General features: G+C 39.5%; 5 protein-coding genes across 8 annotated transcripts; 3 read left to right on the top strand and 2 right to left on the bottom strand.

Moving 5' to 3' along the window:
- Positions 1–466: 466 nt before the first annotated feature.
- LOC130691386 (innexin inx2-like) lies at positions 467–2663 on the bottom strand. Its single transcript, XM_057514333.2, has 2 exons — positions 1732–2663; positions 467–1664 (listed from the first exon to the last, which is right to left on the bottom strand). The coding sequence occupies exons 1-2, from the start codon at positions 2419–2421 to the stop codon at positions 1275–1277; spliced, it is 1080 nt and encodes a 359-aa protein (XP_057370316.1). The 5' UTR covers positions 2422–2663; the 3' UTR covers positions 467–1274.
- Positions 2664–5405: 2742 nt separating this feature from the next.
- Positions 5406–8960, bottom strand: LOC130691361 (nuclear cap-binding protein subunit 1-like). 2 transcript variants are annotated; one of them, XM_057514300.2, is made up of 14 exons: positions 8830–8960; positions 8487–8764; positions 8227–8420; positions 7918–8089; positions 7633–7854; positions 7452–7552; positions 7221–7392; positions 6990–7157; positions 6667–6919; positions 6474–6607; positions 6077–6401; positions 5868–6019; positions 5697–5810; positions 5406–5620 (listed from the first exon to the last, which is right to left on the bottom strand). In XM_057514300.2, exons 1-14 carry the CDS (start codon positions 8858–8860, stop codon positions 5507–5509), a joined length of 2430 nt encoding a protein of 809 aa, XP_057370283.1. In that variant the 5' UTR covers positions 8861–8960; the 3' UTR covers positions 5406–5506. The 2 variants fall into 2 exon arrangements, with proteins under 2 accessions (XP_057370283.1, XP_059351974.1); XM_059495991.1 differs by having other exon boundaries at positions 5868–6016; positions 8830–8921.
- A 52-nt stretch (positions 8961–9012) lies between these two features.
- LOC130691360 (DNA helicase MCM9-like) lies at positions 9013–12552 on the top strand. Its single transcript, XM_057514299.2, has 13 exons — positions 9013–9050; positions 9127–9194; positions 9276–9372; positions 9435–10028; positions 10124–10343; positions 10405–10435; positions 10566–10658; positions 10724–10833; positions 10901–11047; positions 11110–11513; positions 11591–11611; positions 11672–11823; positions 11877–12552. Exons 1-13 carry the CDS (start codon positions 9013–9015, stop codon positions 12485–12487), a joined length of 2586 nt encoding a protein of 861 aa, XP_057370282.2. The 3' UTR covers positions 12488–12552.
- Positions 12553–13267: 715 nt separating this feature from the next.
- On the top strand, positions 13268–15187 carry LOC130691384 (BUB3-interacting and GLEBS motif-containing protein ZNF207-like). Its single transcript, XM_057514330.2, has 6 exons — positions 13268–13562; positions 13627–13753; positions 13821–14172; positions 14259–14380; positions 14436–14690; positions 14797–15187. Exons 1-6 carry the CDS (start codon positions 13395–13397, stop codon positions 14865–14867), a joined length of 1095 nt encoding a protein of 364 aa, XP_057370313.1. The 5' UTR covers positions 13268–13394; the 3' UTR covers positions 14868–15187.
- Positions 15188–17699: 2512 nt separating this feature from the next.
- On the top strand, positions 17700–21555 carry LOC130691377 (18S rRNA aminocarboxypropyltransferase-like). 3 transcript variants are annotated; one of them, XM_057514322.2, is made up of 8 exons: positions 17700–17967; positions 18031–18104; positions 18170–18280; positions 18334–18547; positions 18613–18751; positions 20716–20964; positions 21060–21235; positions 21290–21555. In XM_057514322.2, exons 1-8 carry the CDS (start codon positions 17790–17792, stop codon positions 21553–21555), a joined length of 1407 nt encoding a protein of 468 aa, XP_057370305.1. In that variant the 5' UTR covers positions 17700–17789. The 3 variants fall into 3 exon arrangements, with proteins under 3 accessions (XP_057370305.1, XP_057370303.1, XP_057370302.1); XM_057514320.2 differs by lacking the exons at positions 20716–20964; positions 21060–21235; positions 21290–21555 and adding an exon at positions 18850–18983 and having other exon boundaries at positions 17704–17967; positions 18613–18786; XM_057514319.2 differs by lacking the exons at positions 17700–17967; positions 18031–18104; positions 18170–18280; positions 18334–18547; positions 18613–18751 and adding an exon at positions 19807–20648 and having other exon boundaries at positions 20717–20964.
- The last annotated feature ends 7 nt before the right edge of the window (positions 21556–21562 follow it).

Consider the following 21562-nt stretch of genomic DNA (forward strand, 5'->3'; position numbering starts at 1 on the left):
AAGATACTATACTACTTACACAGCATTTATTTTTTTAGCAATGCCTCGTGGTCCAATCGGGACTTATCAGGTGTTTCTTAATTACAATGATCTCTTGAGCTACACCTCTGTTCTTATCCGTTTCCTATGACGTACAGCTTGTTATAACGAACCTTTAAAAATTGTACCGTTGCGACACTCATGTTGATATGCCACGTAAAATGTCTAACCGTAAATCAACAATGGAAATCTTTAAATATGTTTTATCTCTCGTCGTTTTATGTTTGTAGTCTAACTGAAACCCAGAGTTGGAAACGTGTTACAATACAAATTCACTGTATTTTGCCGCCCACGTTCATCGAATCGAGACACGCAATTTTTGTATAAAAAATAATCAAAGGAAAGAGAACACACACACCAGAAAAAAAGAGTCTTAAAAAATCACACGCAGAGAAGAATTTCTTCTCCGTGAATAAAAAAAAAACAATCGTGTAAACAAAATATGCATTTCCGATTCTGGAGCTTCATGGAAAGTTTTTTTTGACAAGCTTGCAGAGAAGTAGAGAATAATCAAACAGAAACGGATCAAACAAAAGGAGAAAATAAACTGTCACCCTAAAAAAATGTGGTGGAAAGAATATTGCCAAGAAAATTAGAAGGTGATAGAAAAAAACGTATGCAAATCTAGACTTGGAAATCCGGAAGAAATGGAAAAAGAAGACTATTTCGGGGACTACACACCTGTGAGATGAAACTCATACACTACCAAAAAAATCCTAATCAACTCATATGGAGAATAGCAAAAAAAAATTTTTTTTTTCAAGAAAAACCGTCGGTGTACTTTTTCAGTCCCTGCTTAAAGTATATTCGTCAACAAACAAATCATTCCCCACGAAAAAAAAAAGAAATATCTACTGAAAGGCATATAAGTAGAATACCAGAACGCGCAAATACATGTACGAGGGGAGAACGGTGAGCCCCGCCCGATATCAATTGCAAAATGGTGTTATTAATTACCGGCATGGAAGACTGATTGATTTCATTGGTCCCAAAACTTGTATCCTCAGTTTGGTCTTTATTCTATCTTGAGCGTTCTCTAGATGGGTGTTTTTTTTGTTTTTGTTAGATGAGTGGGCGAAAATGTAGGGGAAAAAAATCTAATCAAATTTGCTGGGAAAAAGAGATGAGGGGGGGAATAAAAAAAAAGATCGCTAGATAACATTGGCTGCAGACAACTCTTGTGAGTTGTGATCAAGCTGAAAGGAGTCCCACCAATGGCGTCTTGAATATGCTGGTTAGACTGGTTCCTTGCCTTCGAATCGGCGGGCCAGATCGCAGATGAGTTCTTTGTAGACAAGAGGGTCAATGTTCTTGCCGAGGAGAAGGAGAACAAACCAGTCGCCGATCTGGCATTTGCGGGCGACCAATTCGACTTCGCTGCGCGGTGCCAATCGGGCTTGGGCTCTCAACAGGTACATCCGTGCTTGGGAGCCCAAGACGACGGCCAAGCGGTACAGTAGCGCCAAACCGGTCACCACCGCCAACAAGATGAACCAGAACCAGAGGAACACGTAAATTTTCTCGTTGACGATGTTCAGGGGGAGAACGCACAGGCCGTCGATACGCGTCGTCGTACCGGAGGGACCGAATTTGTGGAACGTGCATTTAGTTACTTTAGGGAACACCTAAACAATAAAAAAATGATTTAAATATAAGCACAAAAGATTACACTTAAATCTCTTTTTTTTTTACTTTGGCCATGGGGTCAATACGATCTTCTGGTTCCATTTCGGTCATGCTGATAACATCTCGACCGTAGGTGGTGAACTCTCCGCCAAGGAAGAAATCGACGAAATAAATCTGACCGATGACGTTGATAAAGTTGAGCACCTCGCAGATAAAGAATCGGATAGCGTAGAAATTGTGATTGTGCAAGTTGGTAGCAAAGTAGTCGACCAAAAGCTTCTTGCGTTCGTTTTTCGTGTCTTCGGCGATGATTGGGCAGTTGAGGTCGAGCACGAGCATCTTCATCTTACCGGCCTCCCAAGTCTTCCACAGGTAGCGGGGAATGTAGAAGAGAAGGGCCTGGAAGAAGAGAACGAAGCAGACCCACTGGTAGTATTTGTGGTATCGGATGGTGTCGCCGTCTTCCTGTGGACGAACTCCAGGATGTGGAACATGTTTTCCAACAACTTCGGAGGCCATCCGATTGGGAATCGTGAATGTAGAATGGATCCAGCAGTACGTGTCCATAACATTGCCCGGCACGCCTTCAACGATGCAGTCAATGGGGTCGCCAATATACTGGCGCGATGTCACCACCAGTGAGAAGGCAATCAACACAATAACCGTCGCTTTGTAGTGAAGACGGAAAATGTTGTTGTCGATGTTAACAGAATCGAGCTTCAGCAAGCCCTTCACCGATCCGAAGACGTCAAACATTTTCGACGACTTGGTGGTGTCTTTGTTTCAAAAAAAAAAAATGTAACTATGCCTTTACAATCGGAAAACAAAAGGTGGCGGAATGAGGTTTTCACGCCACAGCAATTCACTCGTACGCGTCCACCGCAGATGAAGACGCGCCCAGAATTTCACTCGATTTAAACGACGTGTCTGATGGACGACGAGCAACGTACACGCGAACCGACACTGCCTACAGCTCAGCTCAGTCTGACAACGATGGCACAGTAAAGCGATTATTCGCCGGTAGAGGCGCTTTTTACCCTGAGGTTGTCTGCAGGGAGACACGGAAATAAAGTCTCGCCACGGGTAGAATGAAAAGTCACGTGATCTTGAATTTTACGTACCAAGTCCTATCCCCCTCCTCTGGGACAGATGGCGTCTGTGCAACCACCTATTCTGTGGGACTTTCCGAACGAAGCGTCAGATCATGGGTTTTCTTTTTCCATCTGGATTGACGCAAGACTGTGGCAACCGTAACCTATGCAAATGAAGAAACGACAGAAATAGGGACGAACCCAAAACATACCTGTTGTTTTTATTTATTTATGTTGGTTTCTAGACGGTATTACCCTATTTGGAAGGCTCGTATCAAAAGATGGTTCAAACCCTTGAAAAACGAGAAACCGCCATCTTGGCTCTCATTCTGTTTCCTTTTTTTATTTTCATTATCGTTCTCCATCGAACGTGACGAAACCTATAAGATTCCCACGTTTTCTATTCTTTGAAGGCTCACGCGGTTGAAATTGTTGGAAACATAAGTACGGTCTTGAGTCGTTAATATAGGTATTCTTTTTAGACGAAGCCACCACTCAGCGCAAACAAAGAAGAATATTTCGAATTGCCAGTCTTCGTCTTTCACCCCAATAGTTCTTACGAAACTTACAATAACTAATTTTGAAACCATAAAAGGAGATTGTCGTAGAACAAGGCCAACCTCAACCACGTCAGTGTAATACAACATTTCGTGGTTGATTCACCGTCATTGGGTTTCCTGCGATGGCAAAATAATAAATAAATCCCTCGAATGCAATCCTTATTAAGTGTGACGGGAACTGATCTTGGCTTTGACTACTTTTTTTTTTATACTGATAAACTGTAACTTAATCCGAATTTCCCTAAAAGTAAAAAAATAAATCTCGAATGGCGCCAACGTACAGACATGGAAAGCTGAAACACCGTGCAAGAAAAACCTGTCGCAAGAAAACGAGTTTTTTTCCAGTTGATTGTTAACGTTGCGGGCGAGTCCACAGGCAGGGCCGGGCTTTTCCCGCTAGTATAATGTTTTAAATACTCCAATGGCCTCGGGGTTGTTAAACAGCAAGAAGCTGGTGAATTCCTCCAGACACCTGCCGACCATTGACTCTGCAATGTTTGAATGTGAAGTAAATCATGGCATAAATGCAACCGTGGGTACATGGTGGCTTGTGTTGCACGTTGCATCACTGTTAAACTAGGACAGAGATCCAAAGTGAAAGAAACCAACCGAGGGATGAAAGAGGGAAAAAAAGGTGCAACGGTCACACAATCCTATGGCATACGTACATAGCCTGAGGCTTTTAGTCTCAGCCCCTCGAATTCTCCCCTCGAGGCCGCCCTCGTAAACAAATGGGAAGCAGACGCGCATTCCCTAGCATCTGCTGTAAAGTTGGTCACACCATAGAATATTTAGAAGTATAAAACGATGAGGTTGTCGTGGCGTTTAAAGCCATCTTCTTCTCTAGCTTTTTCTACAGGTGAGATCATGATTATATCAAGGTTATTCGTTTCGTTCCGTGGAAAATGGTCGACCCCCCTGGTATACGTTAGAAACCCAGCCCATGCTCAGTCTAGTAGATGATGATAGTTCAGCAAAGAAGAATTCTCCACTGACAGGACTCATCTATCAAACGTAAAAAAACAAAAAGCAAGGCAGAGAATGTTAATTTCCTTTTAAAGCTTGACTCGCGAGGGAAGGAAACTTGGTTTTTTGAGGTCTGTTGGTACAAAACCTGGGTGTGACAGGGCTTTAGCTTAGCCCCCCATCTCTATGCGCTCATTCGCCTATTTTTGTTTTTTGTCTGTAGTTGAGAAAATGCAGATTTCTGTATTATTCTTTTTCGGTAATGCTGCTCAAAAGCAGAAAAGGCGATTGAATCCCTTTTTTGCTGTTGAAAAAAAAAACGGCTTTAGAAAAAAACTGTCGATTCACCATGACCCCTTTGTGAAAGTGGATTCCAAATCGAACTTGTCGTAATAAGGACTTTTTAAATTTATTTAAGCGTTAGAGCTTTTGTACGATGTCAAAGGAGCTTTTTAAATATCAAAGAACAAAAGAATTAAAAAGAATATGCATGCCTAAACGCCATCTAGGTACAAATTTATGCACTTTCAACACTGAAATCCAAGATAAGTAACAGCAATCACAAGGACCTGAGAAAGAAAATCTTCGCAAGGCGAAATTTTGAATTCAATTTAATAAATCGGGAAAAAAAGCAAGCTGTCGGCATAAAATTCATAAAATACTATCATGATTCGCTTTGATTTGTATGTCGTGGGAGCGTTTCGACTTCGTGACCAAGCTGAATTCGTGCTTGCCAAGTGATAGACAAATAATATCACGACTTTTCTCAACCCCTTGTATTAGGGCAAGAAGAAAGTTCATGGCTCATTTCCATTAACGCAATCTCATCTCGTAGTGCTTTTCAAGGAAGTTGAACAGGGTTGTCCCCGTTCCGCTTCGTCTTTAAGTAATGGTTTAAATCCACCTGTTATTTTGCCTTTAACTTTAGCATTGAAAAAAATAGTACGAACTTCAAATGAAGCTATAACCCGCAAATATAAAATATTCGTATCCTTAAATCGTAAAAGTCGTACGTTGTTCCGAATTTTCACCTAATCCCTATTTCATACCGATGACCAAGTTAATCAAATTATGGCATCGTAGGTGTAAATACATATTTCGAAGTAACATGAACTAGACTAGGTCTGGATTACAAATTTGTATTCGCATTTCACAACATGTCAAAATAAAGAAAATCCATTAAGGAAAGCTTCGCCATTGGCCACGGCATGAAGGATCTTGTCATTAACTGCGAAGGGCTTGAAATTGTCGGAAAGTATCGAGAATATTGCCATCCAAATCATGAGTAAACAGCAGGGTTTCCAATGTCTGACTGTATTTTTCCACCTGCTCGTGATGCTATAGATTTTTTTCAGCAATCAAATGAATATTTTAGTTATTTCACCAAATAAAAAAAAATATGACAAATATTTACCGCCATGAAAACTTGCTGAAGCCGACCAACAGTCCACTGATACCAAAACGTATTGAAATCCTTGCCGTCCGTGTCGCAACGAACGACGTGTTCCGACAAAATCATAATGAAACGCTGTAACATATAATATTACTACCAAGGTTAACATAAACTGAATATGACAATACGAACTTGAAAGACTATCAGGAACAAGTTCTTTTGATCGGATTGGGCGGCTTCCAAACGTTCCTCCATGCGTTCAACCATCTCTTCTGTAGGCTGTTCCTCACCATCCTTTGGCGTGTCTTTATTACTGGAGGTTCGGCGACGTTTCTCCCCCGCTTCTATAAGTAATAACCATGGTGTTATTGGGTCATGAGAATTTCTTCTACAATATGTACCTCTATTTGGATCATCATCAGACGATTCGGAATCAGAAGGAGCAGCTCTAAGTTTGGCGCGTGCATCAGCCACCTCTTTCTCTAAGCGGACAACATGCTTGTTCATTTTGCGAATGGTCAAATGCAAGATCTCCCAGATGTAAGAGCGAGTAAATTCGGGTGCCATGTCTCGTGAAAAGATCCAGTTTGCTACAGCGCAACATTCGACTATTTGTGTCTTTAGCATCTTATCAACCACTACGCCTAAAAATTGTGGATGGTGTTGCCATAATTCATAAACCTGACGAAGCATACATATTTGTGCTTCCTCATTCTCGCAAATATTCTGCAAAAATTTAAGTAAAGTTCTGTTTAATATTCATTAAGCGTTCGGGTAAATTTTTTTTGTTTAACTCACCTTGAAGACTGAATGGTATTTAGCAAGTCCTGCAAATGTATGTGTGAAACTTTTTGACCCTAAATGTAGTAAAGTCTGAACAAATACTTCAATCGCTAGGGGATTGTGTGAGGGCTCCATATCCCCGTCATCGTCTAAAAACAGCAATAGATAATCAAAAGCTTCGAATGGAAAGACGACTCATTGTTCTCACCTTTAAGGGGATTCGGTAATTGCTGGATTAACTCAAGAACCTCTTCGGGCGTTGGCTTCTTTCTCAACAGCTCAGTTAGAGCCTGCACTTGAGTTGCACCCGGAAGACCACTTCCACCTTCAACTTGGTATTTAAAGTAAGGTTCCGGTTTAGGAGGCAATAGCGGGGAATAGCATTCTGGCACCATTTCATTCACGCGCTTAAAATAAGAGAGCCTCAAACATTTTCCAAAGACTTCTGATACAAACTTTGCCTAGAAAAAAAAAAATGCTTGCAGTTATTGAAAAGCTCTTGATTATCAAATTTCTGTGTTTTGTTTGTACCTTAGGGTGATCTTTCTCAAGTGAAAGGCAGTTCTGCCAATCATCCCAGCTCCAACGAAATTGGAAATTACTCAAGTGATATGAAAACCAAGAGACAAATCTATCAAAACAGGTGGCGTTCATGGTATCAATTCGTTCATAAAGCAGTTCTGTGGCCTGTGCCAAAACCTGGTTGAAATTAAGGATTAGTTACAGCAATTCAATGGCATCGGAGAAGCAAACGTTGCGTACTTGGGGCATAGTACTAGGCTGAAGCTTGCACAGTTCAATTAGTGTGCAGCCATAAGAAATTTCCAAATAACGCGGCGATGGCATATGAAACAGCTCTGAGAAAAGAACTTCAACGATCATGTATTCTAGGGGGATTTTGTTTCTCTGCGGAAATGCCAACAACTGGGTAGCTCTATTAGGAAAACATAATTATTAAAACAAGGTCGAACGCTTCTTATGAAAGGCACTCACAATTCCTTGCGTTCATTATGATGTCGAGTGACGATCTGGTGTAAATGCTCCTCAATCAAATAGCGCTCCACCGAGTGGGTCCCAGGTAGAAGAGGGCCGGCCTAAAATAAAATATTAAGTGGTAAGCCAAGGGTAGGAGAGGGTTCAACTGAAAAAATATTGAAACTAGAGCTTCGTGTACTTCAGGGCAGTCGGTGTAATCAAACATTCTGAACACAACCCACGGAAGTGGATATTGTGTACTAGCTGTATGCGGCGGAGGTAGAATAACTGGAAGATTGTGTTGAAGGGCCTCTGACAAGATAGAGTCAAATGCTAGATATGGGCGATAGATGTGTCTTTCTTGCCATTCATCTGTTCGCAGTTTTCGTACTTGAGCCCAAAGGCATTCAAGGTATTCTTCCTTTAAAAATAGACAAAATAATTATTTCAGAAGTGTTTGCTTGCTAATTGGTGTTTATGTTACCTGTGGGTGCGGAGTATCACAATTCCAGACGCGAAGAGCAGCAACGTGAGCAGTATTTCTTCGACGAAGATAACCTTCCATGGCCGCCATGATGCGTTCGAGATCGTTTTCTTTTTTCTCGAAAAGTTCACGTCCTACCCATGGAAGGGCAGTTAACAATGCATACATGTACCTGAATATACAAATGGTATTTTATACTTATGCTTCCTAGTTTACTAATACAATGTATGCAAGTACGCAGCACAAATAAAGTAAAAAATATAAATAAACAAAGATAATAAAATTAAACCAATAATAATAGTGTGTTACCAGTCGCGTCGCACTTGCGGAACTCCTTGTTCCATTGCAGCATCAATGAAGCTGTCATACAGTTGTAAAAGTGAAGAGGCAGAAACAATGTGACAGTTGACCATGTCAGATATAAAGCGCACAATTAACCGTGCAGATTCCCACTGCCCTTCACGAATGGCTTCTTTCAGGTTTCTCACAATTTGTTCCACAAACTGGAAATAGAGAAAAAAAAAAAACTAAACTTTGTGGCAATCTACAATTAGAACCAAATAACAAACCTCTCCTCCAAAATTATAGTTTTTTGCATTTAGCAGACCAACTAATGTACTGTAAATAGTACATTTTTCTGGCATCTGGATAGGGCATTCCGATAAAATACGCAATATTTTGCTTTTGTAGGTGTTCATATCAGCTTCCAAAACAGACGCAAGCCCTTCTAAATTGCTTTCCAACGATGACGAGGTTTTGTCTCCAACTCGTATTATGAGAGACTCCAGTCGATCTTCTATTTCAGCCTGTTCCGAGACAACTCTACGTCTTTTACGATAGCCATGCTCTGTAAAATTTTGCAAGCAAACTTATGTAAAGTATCAAACATTGTTACTGTATCATATTGCTCACCATATCCATCATCACGCTTTCTACGACTCATTCTACAATTTTAAATTTTGGATTTGACGCTTATAAATGAACCACTGTACTGCAACATAAAAACGAAAAACCTTCTTCCACAAATTACAGGACGTTGCCAGAAAACTTAATATAGCCTTACGACGATAATCACGGCAATTCGTCTTGTAGTACATGATTGAATCACAAGATGCCATCTTTCTGCTAGCATTGTTTTCATTTGAATTCTTCGAACCAGTGGCAGTAACCACTAGTAGCTGATGTATCTAGAAACTAAAAATTCGAAAGCGAAATTTTGGTGTCATTAATCATGAATCTTACAGATTCAACTGTTGCTTCACGATCTAATTTATCTGGTACTTTTATACTAAAATTTTGTATTTTTTTGTATCTATTAACTCTTCTGGGCTTTGTCAACGACCTGTCGGAAACTGAAGAACTTGTGATTGAATACGTGTTGAATCAGCATCGTCAGGATTTGATTTCAATATTAGAGGCCGAAGATGTCGAGCTACATTATTCTGTTGTAGTACAGTAAGTGTATTTATCCCTAAAGCCAGGTTGTTCCTGTAGTTTTACATTTCATTTGTTTTTAGTTTTGTGCTACTTCTAGAAACCTATCCTAAATTATGTGAAGCAATTTTATCCAATTCATCAAAACATCTTCCTTTGTTTGATGTTGCGTTAGTTAAAGCAGCAAAGATACTGCATAAATCCTTGGAATTAGATAAACAAATGGAGCTGATTCCAAAAGACAACATTCATTTTCGAGTCACAGGCCTACCTCACTGTCCTGAAGTGCACAGATCAACAATGCCTAAACTAAAGGATGATGGAAAATTTCTCTGTATTCAGGGCACAGTCATAAGAACAACACAGCAAAGGGTTCTAGAATATCAAAAAGAATTCAAATGCAAAAAATGTGGTCATGAATTTCTAGTAAAGGCTGACTATAATCAATATTACATAATCAAAACTCCACCACAATGCCCTAGCCCTATGAAATGCAAGTCTACTGCGTACCAACCTTTGGAAAAATCAACACCGACGTATCGAAAAGATTACCAGGAAATCAAATTACAAGAACCAGTTCACAAACTTGCGATTGGGACCGTTCCTACGTCGCTATGGGTTACCTTAGAAGATGATTTGGTTGACCGGTGCAAACCAGGAGATGACATAATTGTTTGGTAAGCGTAGAAATACAGAAAAAACTGTAGTTTGCCTTTAAATTAAAAAAAAATAATTATAACAAAAGTATTATAATAATTTATCATAATTATAGCGGTCTGGTGAGGCGCCGTTGGCAACCCTTTGTCCGGGATCAGCGGTCAGTTTTGGAACTTGTACTCAAAGGAAACTTTATAGAAGTTGTGAACGAAGCAAAGGTTATGAATAGTGCTGTAAACGAGGAGCTAAACGACGGGTTTAAACTGTTTTGGTTAAAATACGCCGCCTGCCCTCTAGTTGGCCGAAATATCATTTTGTCGTCGTTTTCCCCTCAAGTGAGATATTCGACGAATAAGTTCTTTTTAACAATCTAGGAAAATTGTTCCATTTACACAGATTTACGGTCTTTACATCGTCAAACTAGCAGGTAGACCTCATTTCTTTATACATGTATTGGCATCTATTGATATATCTAGGATCGTAGCTGCCTAAGAAAACAATCAAGATCGAAATTCAAGAATTGCCTTATTTGTTTTAATTCATTTATTCTTTTACAGCTGCTATTGTTCTTGCTGGTGGAGTTACAAGGAAAGACGATTCGGGAACCAAAGCCAGGGGAGAATCACATTTACTTCTTGTTGGAGATCCTGGTATTGTACAAGTTATCAACTTAGGTTTCCGTAGACTTCGCTGAAGCGCTATTCTTTATGTTTAGGAGCCGGAAAATCTCAAATCCTGAAATATATCTGCAAGCTAAGTCCCCGATCAGTACTCACAACAGGAATTGGAACAACGAGTGCCGGTCTCACGGTGTCTGCGGCTAAGGTATCATCAACAAATTAATTTGACTATCTGACACATTTAAAACTGTCACATGGATGATGCTATGTAGGATTCTGGATTATGGCATTTAGAAGCGGGAGCACTTGTTTTAGCAGACGGAGGTGTGTGCTGCATTGATGAGTTCAGTTCCATACAAGAAAGAGATCGTGCATCGATACACGAAGCTATGGAACAACAAACCATCAGCGTTGCCAAAGTAGAAATATATTAAATTTGGCTCATATCTAAGATCGTAATTGTGTCATTGTGTTCTTGTAGGCTGGAATGGTATGCAAGCTTAACACGCGTTGCTCTATTATAGCTGCGACAAATGCAAAAGGGGGTCATTATGACACCAGCCTTAATTTGAGCGTAAATGCCGGGCTGGCAAGTCCTCTGCTTTCTCGTTTTGACCTCATTCTTGTACTGATAGACAGTAAAGACAATAATTGGGATCAAATTGTTGCTCACCATATACTGAACGGGAACGATACTTCAAGTGGCGATACGGCTCTTTGGTCTTTTGAAATGATGAAGTCATACTTTGGCATTATTAAAAATCTCAGGCCAATGCTTACTCCAGATGCTAACCGAGTCTTATCGAAATACTATTATGCTCAACGACAGGCGGATGATCGAAATGCAGCTCGCACGACAGTAAGGATGTTGGAGAGCATGATCAGGCAAGAATTGCAAAATATTATTAGTAGCATGTGGAAAAAACAAATATCTTCTTATTGTCTTGAATTTTTAAATGCAGGTTAGCCCAGGGCCATGCAAGGTATATCCGTTTTTATTGAGTGTTTTCAGGAAAAAATCAACTAAGCCTTATGATGAATAGACTAATGTTCCGCGAAGAAGTTAACGTAATGGATGCCGTCGTTGTTGTTACTTTAATGGAAAGCTCAATGCAATCTGCTGCATTGATATCAGCAGACAACTGCCTCCACTCGTCATTTCCAGTAGATGCTATGCTCGAATACCAACATCAAGGTAATTTGTGATGACTCCGATTCGGCCATTTTTCTCAATTTTTATATTTCTAGTTGAACTAGTGCTGAAACGGTTGGGATTAGAAGATTTGCTAACTTCTGAAATGGAAAGTTTGAATGAATTTGCTGCTTTGCCAACCGACAACTATGCAAGTCATCCGTTTCCGAATGGTAAAAAATCGGCTAGCAATGACCTCCATATAGCACAAACCCAAGCAATTTTAGCGAACATTCAGAGGCAAAATCACAATAAAACCAGCCTCTCTGAAGGTGAACGAAACGAAAGTGGTATTAAAAGGAAACCACTCAATGATAAACAATCGCGATCTAAAAGAATTAAATTTTCGGCGGAGGATATTCCTCCGTCGTCTACTTCAGAAGGCGGGTGCGTTGATAGTCATAAGACAAGTAATACCCAAGAAGATATTAGCCATCATTCGAAGACCAGGAAAAACAGGATTGAAATAGACAAACATGATTCTTCTGAAATGTCGAATTACAATGCAGATCAGAGAAACCAGTCATGGGATGAAATTTCCTCAGTTATAGGATCCCCAGTGATATCTTCTACTATCATAGAAAATTCTTCCTCCAAGTCTAAGTTATCCATTTTCAAGTATCAAAGAGACGAAAGTGAAGAAGACGATACTATTTTTGATCTTTGATTTCTTGTACGCTACTCGTTGTCTTATTTAGTACTGAAATAAAAATAAAAATTCCGTAAACAAAATGTCATGTCTAAAATAGTTATGATTTTTATATTCTACTCGATTTCAACTACTATGTTCGATAAATGCTGATAAAGAGAGTACATTTCGTGCTGTGGAAGTGACAAAGTGGGATGGCTGTGCTGTCATTGACACCATTAGGACTAGGCCACGCGTTAAATGAGTAAATATTTTGCCGTTTGAACGGGTAGATGTAATGAGATCAGATCAGTATGTTTTCCCTGTGGGTTCGTCTATTTTTTTCCCTACGCGGTCTCGATCCATAGTTGAAGTATGCAAAAAAAAACTGCAAGGTTCGGTACCCAGTTCCAAACCCAGTCCACGCTACTTTCTTCTCGTTTACCATGATTTTTACTTCACAAAATTATTATTATTCAAGTTTTTCGTGCTAAAAATTGTATTTGTTGATAATAGTCGTGTTTTTTATGGCGTTGTGTAGTTCTGGTTTTCTGGATTATTCAAAACAGCCGCCCCAACTTACCAGCTTGGGAAGTGGTTTGCACCGGATCGCCCCAGACCGACTTTTTCCTGAAGAAACTATAGGCTCGCAAGGTGTTAGCAAACCGGGGCCGAGCCGTAGTTATAGAAACCGGTTTCTGTAACTGTATTACTACGAGTCCTACGACGATTACCACGAGCACGAACAAGGCCATGAAGAAGTGAAGCGGTAGGCGAACCAGTGTGTTTAGGTATTGACCTCGAGGCAATACTCTGGCTATTGTGTGACATGAAATGTTACTGCTGTAAGCAGGCGGCCATTAAGTCTCAATTTTCACAAGGGTTAATATTGAAGTAGTAAAAAGAGTTTTATCCAATCTTTTTGATTACGTGATATTTGTCAAAAATGGGAAGGAAGAAGAAAAAGCCATCGAAACCTTGGTGCTGGTACTGTAACCGAGACTTCGATGATGAGAAAATCCTACTACAACATCAGAAAGCCAAACATTTTAAGTGTCATATTTGCCACAAAAAACTATATACTGGACCTGGGCTATCGATACACTGCATGCAGGTAGAGAAAATTGATTCTTCTTGCGCGCTATTGAAGATGCCCAATATAATTTTTACAATTTTAGGTTCATAAGGAAACATTGGATAGGGTGCCGAACTCTCTGCCTAACAGAGGAAATATTGAAATTGAAATTTATGGCATGGAAGGAATACCAGAAGCTGATATTAGAGATCACGAGGCACAGAAACAAGGTTGAACAAAGCTCCTATTTACATCACATTTTTGTTATGTTAGATAACATGTTAAGGTATTTTTCAGCCGGCAGGATAACAACTGCTGCAGGAGCTGACAGTAGTGATGAAGAGGGAGGATCTTCAGCAAAAAGAGCAAAAACAGCTCAACCGGCAGGTCAAGAATCAACTGGTCCAAGCATTCCATCACTTGGATCCATGCCAATAACCCCAATGCTTGCGTCTCCTTTCATGGGCATGGGTCCCATGAATCCTTACTTAGGGCATTTACCCCTGCCGATGATGGGAACAGTGCCACAAATGCCTCTCCCTGGTGGAGCAATTTCCTCACCTCAGACACCATCAAAGCCTCTTTTTGCATCTTCTAGCAGCCCATCCTCCAGCAATAGTGCCTCCAAGCCAGCATTTGCTGCATACAGGTATATTTTACCAAAACCATGCATGTTTAAATATGAGTATTGTTAGTGGTCTACATATTTAAGTATATTATGGTTATTGTCATCAGTTCTTCTGGTGCTGGAGCAACTATTGTTGGAGAATCAACTGTTCCCAAAAAGTCAGGTGTCATTGCCACTCAAGCTGGATCCAGCAAAATAATGCACCCAGAAGAGGATCTCTCATTGGCAAGTTTTTAAAATGTCACGCATTTATAACAAATAGTTAATACTTGCTCGTTAGGAAGAATTACGGGCACGATTTCCTCGCTATCAAAGAAACTCAGTACCAACAAGCATGCCTCAGATGTCCGTTGCCAGCCCGCAAAATACTACAGTGGGCCCTGTGAGTACCGTAAACAGTGGGCAAATGGGCTTGCCGATGGGCCATCTTCCCGCCGGTATGATGATCCCTATGCCCATGGCACACATGGCGCTCCCACCCCATATGCAAATGGGAATGGGTCCTATGGGACTGCTCCGTGCACCACACATGCCTCCTGGTATTTAATTTTTTATTGTATATTTTTTGTTTTTGTTTTTGTTCGTGCAGTTTTTTATAGAACTTTTGTGTTAAATGTTAATGATAAATTTTAAAAAATTTTATAGGCATGCCTGGAGGATTCTCTCCATATGGTGCTCCTCTCGGCTTTCCAATGATGCCACCGCGCTTCCGGTAGGGAATTTGAACTGGACTATTCAAACTTTTGAAATTCCTCATAGAAAATAAAAATATGAACTTCATTGTCGTTCTTTAATTCTCCCTCGTGATCATGACTAACAATAATTTTTTTAATTTTTTTTTTCTCATTAAAATTTGAATTACTTTTTTTTCCAAATCTTTCATCTCGTTTCTCTCCCCGAGTATGAGTGGTCTTTGCGGGCGCCATGTAAGTGAGTGTAGACATTTTTTAAAACATTTTTTCTTTACTCTTGATTGATCGGGCTATCCGAAACGTTATTTCATAACGGCAATATCAATCACGTAAGTACGTTTAAACACTGATGTGGTCAGTTCTCTTTCTTTTGCTATCACCAATCTCACTCTCTAGTGTACTATAATTTTAAGTAACTGGGCGTTTATGTGAATGTAGTTGGTTCGTCCTCTCCGTCTCGCTGAATGAGAACAATACAAAGGCAAGTCCCATCAAACCACATTTTAAATATATTAATCGTAATACAGCATCTATTAGTCCTTGAAAAAAAAGGTAAGGTTTCATGTATGTTGCCTATGCAGCTAAGCCGTTGTTTATTTTGGTGTCTAGGTGTATTGCCCTTGTGAAACGCCTTTTTTCTTGTTTCGGTTCATACAGGACCATAAATAAAATCTTGAAAATTTAAGATTCATCGTGAACCGGGGTGCACGATGTCCTCCTTGCTAGACTACTGCAGTGGTGGCTCTGTAAAAGGTCCATTTTTTTATAATAAAAATATTCAAACATATGTTGAAGGAAGCAAATGAAGAAAAAATAAAAAAAATAATGAGATTAACTGCTGGTTTCTATGATTAGGATATTTTTTCTTCTTCATGTGTTAATTGTCATCGATATGTACGCTGCATCGCCGTTTAGTAAAATGGTACAAATATGGTACAGTTAAACTTGCATATGAAAAGGATTGAAATTTTATGAAAGTGTTAAATTCATACTTATTATTCGTTGATAGTTTCTGGCTGTCATTTTTCAAAACAATGGAAGATCGTACCTTTTCGCACAAAAACAAACAAACTGAACCGGTAGATTGCAAAAGTTCCAAAACAGATCGCACAAGATCGCCTATTTTTCCGGGAGATCAGATTGGCAATTATAGGGTAAATCGGATCCGTTTACCCGATTACAGCAGATTGAACAGTCAACGAACAAATACAACGGGCGAGTTAAGGTACAGGTGAACGAAATAGGGGACGGCCAGATATAAAGGTTTGGCGAGTACAGACAACCGGGTAAGAGGCAGAATCAAACAAAGTTCGTCGGGCTGAGACTGCGAGCAGGTCGACGGGCAGAGACAGCGAAAGGGTTGACAGGCATAAAAATTAAAATGGTGGACTGACAAAAAAAAACCGTGATCCCCGTTCAGGCGCAAATCACGTAGAGATGATCACGGCAAACATATACGTTAGCGCCACGTACCCTCCGGCCTTGAACGAGGCGAAGGTAACTTGTGCGTATTCCATATGGAATTCGTGCTGTTGTTGAAGTTTGTGTTGAGCAGCTGTGAAGACATAGACAAGACCTCCTCTGTGGACCCTATCGTTCGTGGGATATTGCTTGGTGTTTAAAGAATTCAAACCTGGACAACGCTAAAAAAATTAAAATATTGTTGATATACGTAGCTAAATTATATTAATAGCTAATAAATATTACTAGGATGCCTACTTACTAACCTGCTAGCCGTACGCCCTACTGGTGTGAAAACAAAAACTTTTGGTGTCGAGGAGGGTCACATCGGCCGATGATTAGCTGCCTGCATCCATGAACCTAGTAGCTATGGGGAGAACTTACGAACAACCTACGAGTTCCGATTACCTCTTCTCTACCTCAGTAGCGATCTTCAACATGTAGTAAACGGTACTACAGATCGATATGAAACGTCTGTATACGTGTCTTTTGTGTGTATTTTTTGAATGTGCCATTTTTAGCCCCTTTATAGTAGGCATGGCTCTCCTTTCTTCTTCCTTCTTTTTCTACTTCTTTTTTTCTTTCTTGGTATGATTTCCGAAGCGATGAGGGTGAAGAATCTTGCGAATCTGTTGCGATGAAGATGCTGAATGTTGCGATGAGATGAATGTCGAGTGGGGAGAGAGGGTGGGTGGGTGGGCGGAGTGGGAGGAGAGCGTGGAGGAAAGGGAGGGCTAGGAAATTGGAGGTGGCGGGATTTGAACCCGGGACCGACAGAATACAAAGCGTGGGTGATAATCACCGCACATCCCAACCAAATTTTGCTTTGGATGTCACCCATTCAAATGGGCAGCTTATGTATATGATAACTAAATAAAGTAATAAGTGCGCTGTGGAATATTGCACGAGTGCCATATAACTTATATTATTATTATAACTTATATTATAAAACTCACATCACATTATTTTGGTTTCCAGATTAAACGAAAACCACAATCATGTTCAGGGCGTGTGAGCCGAAATATTAGCGATTCCTATTTCCGAAAGATATCGCAAATATACTACTTACGGTAATGTCAGATTCGATATTAAAGCAGTCACAGGTATCCCGATGCTGAGCCGAACCTTATAGATCAGGGACCAAGTTCAATTTCCAAAACCAAACCAGTACTAGGGCTCGACAACGATATACCCATGGGTTAGCCGTTACCAGCTTACTATCGGAAGGTACTGGTGCGAAGGTGGAAAAAATTACTTTTAACGTGTGTCATGTCAGTACCTTCCTGTATTAAACTAGTCACGATCCGAGCCTTACTAAGTACAACTACGGGTAAGTCCACGTCCAGTCGTCTAGGTCTAGGGCTACGGTCCACGCACTACAGGATATTTTTGTAAAGTAGTGGCAACCTTGCATTGCATGGTGGTGATGTATCAAAACAATTTTGATATTTCTTTTGCAGTTAACAGTTGAAACCAAGCAAAATCATGGGTAAACCTCGAGATAAGGCAAGCAGTAACCTTAAAGGCAGAGGTGTAAGAAAAGGGGAAAACTCTGTGAAATCAGTACGTGGCAGAAAAACGGAATGGTCTGAGCAGTCAGAAGGAGTTTCCGTAGGTTTAGAACGATTGCATGTCCATGAGAGTGATGAAGGAAGTGAAAGTGGTAAGAATAAACTTTAACTTTGTTATATTAAACAACCATGATGTTTTCCTTGGTTTTATGTAGGAACTGATGATGGATCGTCGTCAAGTAGTGATGAACAGGCCCAATTCCCTGTAGCTATGTGGGACGTAGAGCAGGTGATTTAATCTTTTATATAATGTGTTTGAGACTAATTCATTAATGAATTTTAATATATTTCTAGTGTGATCCAAAAAGGTGTTCTGGAAGAAAGCTTTCTCGTTTGGGAATGGTGAAAATTCTGCGCCTTGGTCAGAGGTTCAATGGTGTTGTTTGCTCACCTATGGGAGAAAAGGTATATTAGTTTATGTGCAAATTAGAATGTTTATTGCAATTTCTTTCATTTAGTGTGTTTCTCCCTCTGACCACCCTATCATTAATGAGCATGGTGCAGCTGTGATTGATTGTTCTTGGGCCAAAATCAATGAAACACCATTTCATAAAATGAAATCTGCCAACCCAAGACTGTTACCGTATCTGGTTGCTGCAAATCCAGTAAACTATGGGAAACCATGTAAACTGTCATGTGTTGAAGCACTTGCAGCAGTATTCTACATTACTGGTTTTAGATGTTTTTATCTTCTCATATTAATATAACATTTAGAGAAAAATAGCATTTCAATACAGGCTATCAGGATTTGGCAAAAAATTACCTTGCAAAATTTAAATGGGGAAAGACATTTATAGAACTCAACCAAGAGCTTCTTGATAAATATGCTGCTTGCAAAGATAGCACAGAAGTTGTCCAAGTTCAGCAACAACATATGAAGTTGTTAGACGAGGAAAGGAACCGCAACAGAGGTCTCTTAAAGCTTACCAGATTAAATTCATTGATTAAATTTTTTTTTTTTGTCAATTGTGTAGATGACATTGATTTGCCACCAGAGGTGTTAGATGAAACGAGTACTGATACTGAAGAAGATGAATAAACATGTAAATTATGGACTTTTCTTCTGGTTGGCGATGCATCAAAAATAAACTTATTCCGCCTTTGACAAGTGCAGGTTTTAAGTAGCTCACAGGCTCATAAACTGATTATCAAAGAAAGCTGCGCTACTTGGCCTAGAAATTAAATAAGATTTCAATTGAACAAACCATCTAGTACTAACAAGCAAATTCAGCAACAAAGCTTATTGATCTTTTTGGCTGATCACCTTTTAATTTTTTCATCTTATGTAGCTTTTCCCGAATGTTAAACTTTATTTTAGCAGGTATAAGCGTTTGAATTAGGTTATAACAGGTGAGGTTTCATCGAATTCCAAGCAAACATTTTTATGTAAATAGTGTAAAATAAGCCCGGCTTTTAAAATTGATTCTTTTTTCTTTTTTTTTTACAAAAACTTAAACTTCGATGCTAAACATCATGTTCGTTTTTAATTGGAACCTATAATTTACGAGTTATTGAAATTCATATTGACGGAAAAAGAAAGATTTTATTGGGAATGATCATTTGGTTAAGGCAGGTTAGGTTTCATCGAATTTCAAATCAAATTTTTTTGCCATTTTAAAAAGAAGTCGGGCTAAAAAAGTCGGCCTTAAATTTGTGCTGTTTCATCCTCATTTTCCCCCACAGAGTTGACAAAAAAGCTCTCCGATTCAGGCGGGCCCGAGTCCTATGTCGTTGCTTAGGCCGTACCTCGGGTGACTTGCCCCAGAAATTAAAATGGCCCGCTTGATAAGCGAAAAATCGACCCGATCAACATGGGGCCGAGCCCTACCTAACCGAACCTGTGCAATCAATTTTAAAAATAAGGTTAAGTCAACAAATACTATATCTGACAATGCCTTGTTGACCCATCCTTTGATTTCTTATTTTTTCAGTACGATTTCAATTTTCGTCGAACGTGGATCTTTGATGTTTTTGTGGTTAGGTCACTATACGGAAAATGTCAGACTCTAAGATTTCGAAGCATAAAGAAACGTGCTCAGTTAAAGTGGAAGAGGCTTGCGTTAAGCCCGTGACTATGTCTTGGCGACCTTCTAAATCCAATTGTGAAGAAGGTACCCAAGAGTTGTCTAGAGCTCATTCTGGACAATGGATTCTTAAAATTGATTGGAGCTATAAAAGTCTTAGCTCAGTGCCAGAGTTTCTTCCAAATTACCAGTTGTGCACTACTTTGAATCTATCAGGGAACAACTTAAATGGGGCTATTGACTGGCTAATTCACCTGAAAAGGCTTGAATTACTAGATCTGTCAAGAAACAAGTTTTCCAAAATAGCAGATGCTTGTGGAAGTGTTTCAACTTTGAAACATTTAGATGTCAGCTATAATTTACTTAGTAAGCTACCAGAATGGATTTTACTTTTGCAAAAAGTAAAGAAGTTGAATATTAGCTGCAACCCACTTGAAAAGTCATTCCATATTCACTTAAAGAAAGCCAAATGGAAAAGTGTAGAGATATGCAATCTAGAAAATGTGAATTTAGTTTCTATTCCAGATTGCTTACAGTCAGCCTACTGTCTCAAAGAGTTGTATTTGGGGAATGTAAACAACAAGTATTTCCATAAACCAATGTTTTATCAGAACAATGCTCTTTGGAGAATTCCTGAATGGCTGCCATCTTCACTTTCCATACTTGATCTTAGCTATGTCCACTTATCAAATTTTGGGTATGATTGGAAGCAGTTACCAAATTTAAAAGAACTGAGAGTCAGAGGAAATGTAAACTATATAATTATATAATTAATTTACTCAAATTTCATCATTAAAAAAATATTGACTTCCTGTAGGATTTATTCTGGCCTTCAGATGATTTCACCATTTTGACAAAGCTTGAAATGTGTGATTTTAGTTGTTGTAAAATGTTCCTATTGCCCAAAGATTTTGGATGTCTCAGGAACCTTTGTTTTATAAATTTGTCTTTCAACAAGTTGACTGTGTTGCCACAGTCTTTTGAACAATTCTACAGCTTGTATCATTTGGATCTTTATCATGCTGGACTTGAAACCATTGAATGCAACTTGACCCAGCTACCTAGGTATGTGAGGAAAAAAATGAAGCTCTGCAGGAACTTTACTTCAATGTTAAATTAATTCTTTAAAGACGAAATCTATGCTGTTGCGTTTTTCATAGGTTAGTGGAATGTGATTTATGGATGAACTTAGTTGATCCTTTGGGGTGTCTTCCGAATCACTCAGATTTGTGCAGCTGTCTCCGTGAATGTTTATTTCCTTACGAAAGGGAGATTCGCCTTGATGAGAGAAATAGCCCTTCGGTTGCTTCTGAGGACGTAGAGAGGAGTAGCGAAGGTAAGATTCGTTGTAGGAGAAATAAACGTTATATCAATTGTTGAAAACCCATAGAATTTGACGCGGAAATTAACGATCCATCTGAGGTGACTGCATCGTCGACAGGAACTGGCGTTGAAGAGTCGTGGGATGACGAAGTATTTTGTGATTACGAAGCTGATATCGAACCGACATGGCATGTCCCACAGTTTTCCAGTGGACAGAAAAAAAGTGTTAATGACGATTACTTTTTCCTGCCGTCTGAGTTACACGCAGCTTCGTGTAAGCTACCACCGAATCAGTTCAACATTATTCATGGTCAATTTGACGACATTGAATGAAAATATA

This window comes from Daphnia carinata, chromosome 1 (genome assembly GCF_022539665.2).
Source record: "Daphnia carinata strain CSIRO-1 chromosome 1, CSIRO_AGI_Dcar_HiC_V3, whole genome shotgun sequence".
NCBI classification, from domain to species: domain Eukaryota; kingdom Metazoa; phylum Arthropoda; class Branchiopoda; order Diplostraca; family Daphniidae; genus Daphnia; species Daphnia carinata.